Source organism: Xiphias gladius, chromosome 8 (assembly GCF_016859285.1).
Source record: "Xiphias gladius isolate SHS-SW01 ecotype Sanya breed wild chromosome 8, ASM1685928v1, whole genome shotgun sequence".
In the NCBI taxonomy this organism is placed as follows: Eukaryota; Metazoa; Chordata; class Actinopteri; order Istiophoriformes; family Xiphiidae; genus Xiphias; species Xiphias gladius.
Genome location: NC_053407.1, coordinates 1,015,671 through 1,021,356, shown reverse-complemented (window position 1 = coordinate 1,021,356; position 5,686 = coordinate 1,015,671). Strand labels below are relative to the sequence as shown.

The following is a 5,686-nucleotide window of genomic DNA, read 5'->3' as shown; positions in this document are numbered from 1 at the left end:
GGTTCTGATGCTTTTGTTTCTGTACTCAAAGGAGCAACTTTCAGTACTGGAGAATCGGCCTGAGGATAAAAACAAAAGAATCAGTCCAAGTGAGAGGATAAAAAAACGACAGACACAGAAACCACTGTAGATGTTGATGCTCTGATGATCTGCGCTACATTGTTAACCCACTTGATATCTATATATATATGATATGATGATGATATGATATATATGATACGTGTAACCCATGTCAGAGGCAAGATTAATGGGGGTCCATCCACCAGACAACCATTTTGTATGCTTGACTTTTACCCTCCATGTGTCTAGAAATGAAACATGGTTCCCTGACTATAACTCATGTTGACTTAACGGATCCATCACGTGAAAGCACCATCAAAAAGTCTGGTTTAGAATTTGGTGCCCTCCGAGTGTTTATGTCTGGAAAATATTTACCTTCTGTGTGGTACTTGACTGTGAGACAGGTGAGGATTCTTTGGGTCTGGATCCAACGTCAGACAGGAAACTCGCCCAGAGGTCATCAGATTTTTTCTTTTGTCTTGCCTCCTCATCCTCCTCTACCGCAGTGGGTTTCACCGCCTCTTCCTCTGGAAGCGGTGCCTCTTCTGTTCCACCTTCACCCCCCTCTTCTTTCTCTACTTTCAGCACTCCTTTCTTCCTCTTTCTGTGGATTTTTTTCAAGGATACAGTGGATGAGGGGCATATCATTGGCAGCATCTCTTTTCATTAAGAGAAGCCTGTGATTCCTCTTACATATCTTTGATTAAAAGTAAAAAAAAATACTTTTGGTCAAGAATTTAGGAAAAGCCAGTGAAAGTCTAATTCCCTGTGTGTAAAGATCCGTGGCCAATAAAGCTGATTCTGCTTTGATTCATGGTTCTACATCAGGGCTTCATAACCTTGCCCTAATAACGTGACCTTATTGGTAGTTTGCAAAATTGTCGTGACCCCCGGCAGTTACAGAGTTGTAAAGTTGTAATGGGAATTTGAGTCTGACACTGTTTCGTAGCCTTCTTTCACCAACATGCAGAGAGCTCCAAAATGATTCTATAGACGTAATAATATTAGTTAATATTTGATATGAAATGAATATTTAAAAATAATCAACATTAGATATTTTACAAATCAACTGTGATTCCATGTGGTTCCAACTCCAAGGTTCAGAAACTCTGCTCAGAATTCTGTTTTTATATACGTTTTTCAACTGTGGCAAAAACACAAAAGCTAACTGACAAAAAACAAGATAACAAAACTGACACTGTAGTAAACACTGAAAATTCTAACACTCTTGACTTCTGCTCCATTTGCTCCGTCCTGAGGCACACTGTCCCCTCTTTGACCTTCACACCATGATTCCTCTCACCTCATACCGATGTCCTTTTTCTTCGTCTTCTTCTTGCTGACATCGTCAGGATGTGGCACATCGTCGTCCGCCTGCAGAGGGTCTTCCCTTTCACACTCATTGATGTCATCCTCACTGAGATTATCATCTAAGGGGAAAGATGACAGGGGGCAGGGGAATGAGAAAGAACAAGGAGCCAACAAAAATTTGCTGTGTGAGTTTTTGTTTACCACATATAATGAGTTTAATTTCATGTAACGTGGAGCACAGTTCATTTACTGTACACATCAGTTTGATTGGTGGAGGTTTTGCACACATTTACTGTGACAGGCAGTTTGGTCCACAAGTATTTGGATGGTGAATCAGTTTTTGTAATTTTGCACCTGAACATCACCACAGTGGATTTGAAACCCCAAGCCCCCAAGATGTGACTGAAGTGTAGATTTTCAGACTTTTTAAATTCAAGGGGAGCATTTAGGAATTACAACCTTTGTTTAAAAAAGAAAAAAAAAAGAAAAACATTGTCCCTGATTTTCAGAGGCTCAAAAATAATTGGACAACCAACATATGTATATATCAGTAGTGGATAATACCTGTATGGTTATTGTGGTAATGACTTCTACCGTATCGAGAAGCACCAGGAACACAGGTTTCAGTTTGTTATATCAGGTTTACGGACTTTACCTTGACCTTGTAATCTGAGATTATGGTGGAGAAAAGTACTTTAAGCAAACAGACTAGGATGGTGCTGTGTGGTCGCTCCATTACAGTGCATACATACATACAGATAAGAAGTACTTTGCAGTATCTGCTCTCTCTTGAATCTGTAGTTCTGGTGGTGTGTTGGGTTGAGCACGTGACTGACATGTTTTCTGACGTATCCGCCGTACTACGTAGTAAACATTGTAGTCCATTTCCTGCTGCACAGTTTGTTTCCTGGGTACACAACAGTCATTTTAGCAGATCTCTTTCTACTTTATGGTACTTTTTATGTCACTGGCCGGTCTTGAACTGCGGCTGTATAGCGAATGCTTTCGGCAGTATTTTCAGCTTGATGTTGACCGATCTGATGACTCGCTCAGGAGAACTGGACCCCACACTACGGATAAGAGGTGGCGAGGAGCAATGTCTCCGGTTGAACGCCTCGCTTTTTGTCTGCGGCAGGTTTCAATATCCATTCCAGGCAGCACAAGAGATTGCAGGTCTGTAATGGCTATACCCGTGTGTCCCAAAGCCACATCACAGCTACCACACATTAGTGTTGGAAGACACGCCATGTTGTTACAACTGCATTATTACCAGGGTTTCACCGTCATAAAACTGTTAAGAAGCTTCCAGGACGTGTTGCTAAGAAGAAACTCAGTGAGAGACGTTTGATGCGGATTGTGGAAAAAAACACATCTGAGGAGCTTCAGGCTGAATAGAGCAATCTGGAGTGGTGGTTTCAGGTAATACCAATCACTGCACACTAAACCAAATAGGGCTCCATGGGCAAAGGCCAAGGAGATAACCACTACTGAAAGAGAGGCAGAAAAGGCAAGAATGATGTTTGACAAAAACTTTCATAGATAAGCCACAGTCTTTCTGGGATAATGTTCTGTGGACAGAAGAAACCAGAGTGGCGCTCTTTGGCAATGCAGTTCATCAGTTTGTTAATAGGTGATGAAATGAAGCCCATAAGGAAAAGAGCAGCCTAGCTACAGTAAAACATGGTGGAGGTTCTATCAGGCTGTAGGGCTGCTTTGCTTCCTCTGGTACTGGAGGCACCGAATGTGTCAAAGGAATGATGATATCAGATTACCAAGGCATTTTAGAGCGAAATGTGTTACCCAGTGTCAGAAAGCTAGGTTTGAGGTGAAGGTCTTGGGTCTCTCAAGACCCAAAGTACACATCCAGCAGCACAAGAGAATGGATGAAAAGGAAAAGATGGACTGTTTTAAACTGGAAGGGAATGAGTCCTGACCTCAATCCCTATGGAGAGAGCTGAAACCTGCCATTGCAAAATGCACGCCTGCAAACTTTAAAGAGCTTGAACGCACAGCAATGGAAGAGTGGCAGAAACTACGAGCACAAAGGTGCAAGAAGCTTCTAGATGGCTACAAGACACCTTTCGAGGCTGCCATTGCCATTGCCAAACATTAGTGAAGCGTACTAATAAATGTGTCTGGGGCAAATTTTGTCTTTGCATTATTTCACTACCATACAAGTTTTGTTTTTTGTTTTCTTTTGTTCAGTAACATTGGACAGTTTATTAAAATGTTTTGATTACGCAAAATTGGTCAATTTGCATCAATTTCTGAAGATATTTTTAAATTCCAAATTTGTGCCGTTCCCCAGTAAAAACCTCTCTAAAAGCTGCAGGGTCTGCAATTACCGCTTGATCCGGACAAGAACGGTGGATGAGAGCGCATTTGGCATCTTGTCTGCTCAGTGTTGAATGCACAGCTGGATCATCAGCACCTGCCCTGGAAATGTGAAGGCACGTGTGAATGCAACATGTGCCTTGCACAATGTCAACAGGAGGAACTGCACGGGATCCTGGACCCAGTGGAACGGGAGACGGACAATGCTGTGAGGCAGGTCTTGCTCATGAACCAACGACACTGCAAGGGAGGCCATGCCAGTGAGAGAGTCCTTGGTCCCCCTGAACGTTCATAACGTCTACATGTATTATGTGGATAACGTTGAGGTTTTTTTGACACTGACATAGAATTGTTCATTCAATTCCGTGTCTTAGCACTGAGGTGTTAGTTAGTGGTGGTGGTGGTGCACTGGACTGCACCGTTTTCAGCGGTGTTTCTACAGTATATCTCCTCATGGATGTAAAATAGGGAGGACAAAAAATTAGAAACACCTCTTGCTGTAACGTAGCCTAGTGCAACATCCCTTTGAACTATGACCTCCGCAATAAACATGCAACTGAATTTACGCATTTCAGACAGTGTCAACAAAAACCGAAATATAGAAATATCATCTAGTCGGTGATCAGCCTTCCCTCCACATTCACCTCCAAACACTGTATGAATCTGACCAGACCTATAAGATTTGGTGGCACTTCTTAAAGGACTTTAGCACATGGCCCCTCAACGCACGTAAGGATGCGCATACAGGACGGATATTTCACACTGTAAGTGGTCCGTCGTGTCAGGTGCATACCATTCGTGGGCGAGATAAATGTTGGTCCTCCTATGTGAAAAGTTCATCAACGTTCGCTGCAACGGTCGATTAAACCAACCACGTTAGCAGGACCCCTCGGGTCCCTGTAGCGGCTAGTATTCGCTACTTGCTGATGTTTAACACAGCGGTGGGTGATTCCAGTCCTCACCTGACGGGACGTAGTCTGCGTCTTCGTTAGACGAATATCCGTCAGAGTCGTAGTCAGAATAGTTCATCATTTTGGGGGAACAGCCTTAGACTGACAATGAAGTAAATAAAACAGGGCTTCAAGGCGGCAGTATGTTTCCTACCAGCTTATTTACCGCTTTCACGACGTTACAAATGTTACGTTACAAAATGAAAATTCTCCTTTCAATTCTGTGATAGTTACAAATAAATCCTGCGCATGAAATGTATGAAACGATGTGGTATTGTAGCTTTTCTGGAAATGAAAAAAAATTACGGAATTCCAAGTGATTTCCTGTGGCGACGGCGAGCTCGAAGGTTCAAAAAGCCTACTGCGCTGGTTCCTTTTCTTTTGTGGCGACCACTAAGCAACGTCAAGACTCATTACCGCCACCTGCAGGACTAGAGCGTAGGTCGTCGTACGCCCCACTTCCTTTACAATACGGCTGAGTGCTGCCCTAACAGCCTCATCCAGAGTCAGCAAGTGTTGTCCTTTAAATCGATAAAAATAAAAAGGTAATATTTAACAAATAAACATTTATGTGATCCATAATTTAAAAGATACTGCTTTCCACTTTTATTGTAATAATAGAACAAGTAAGCTCAACAGTAAAAAGAAATGACACTAACTAACGATTTTAGGCAAGGGGGAGTTGCTTTTCATATAAAGATTTTAAAACAAAATACAAGTCATAAAAGTTAGGATTTAAAGAAATAAACAATCAAATTAATTCATTTTTTGTAAATAGGGTGATATATACATTTTTGCCCGCAAAAAAGAAACCTTTGTGAAATGAAAAGAGAAGTCAGATACAGGGGAGATTTTATAGTTTTTATCATAGCTAACAGTTCATGTTTCTGAAGTAACATACTGTATTCGGCACTACAGCTGCTAATACAAGCATAGAAAATTTCACAGAAGGGCAGCACAAAAATAAATAGTCCAGAGTTTGTAGGACCCTAACCTCCAAAAGGCACCATTCATGCCAGCATCTTTTCTGA

At 41.8% G+C, this 5,686-nt stretch overlaps 1 protein-coding gene across 1 annotated transcript in view; it reads right to left on the bottom strand.

Moving 5' to 3' along the window:
• cfdp1 (craniofacial development protein 1) overlaps positions 1 to 5,032 on the bottom strand; it is a 16,253-nt gene extending 11,221 nt beyond the window's left edge. The window contains exons 1-4 of the mRNA XM_040134268.1: positions 4,668 to 5,032; positions 1,364 to 1,490; positions 436 to 664; positions 1 to 59 (exon numbers count right to left, since the gene is read on the bottom strand). The exon at positions 1 to 59 is cut by the window's left edge and continues 17 nt beyond it. Coding sequence (XP_039990202.1) covers positions 1 to 59; positions 436 to 664; positions 1,364 to 1,490; positions 4,668 to 4,737 — 485 coding nt within the window. The 5' untranslated portion in view covers positions 4,738 to 5,032. The remainder of the gene's footprint in view (positions 60 to 435; positions 665 to 1,363; positions 1,491 to 4,667) is intronic.
• Between the last annotated feature and the right edge of the window lie 654 nt (positions 5,033 to 5,686).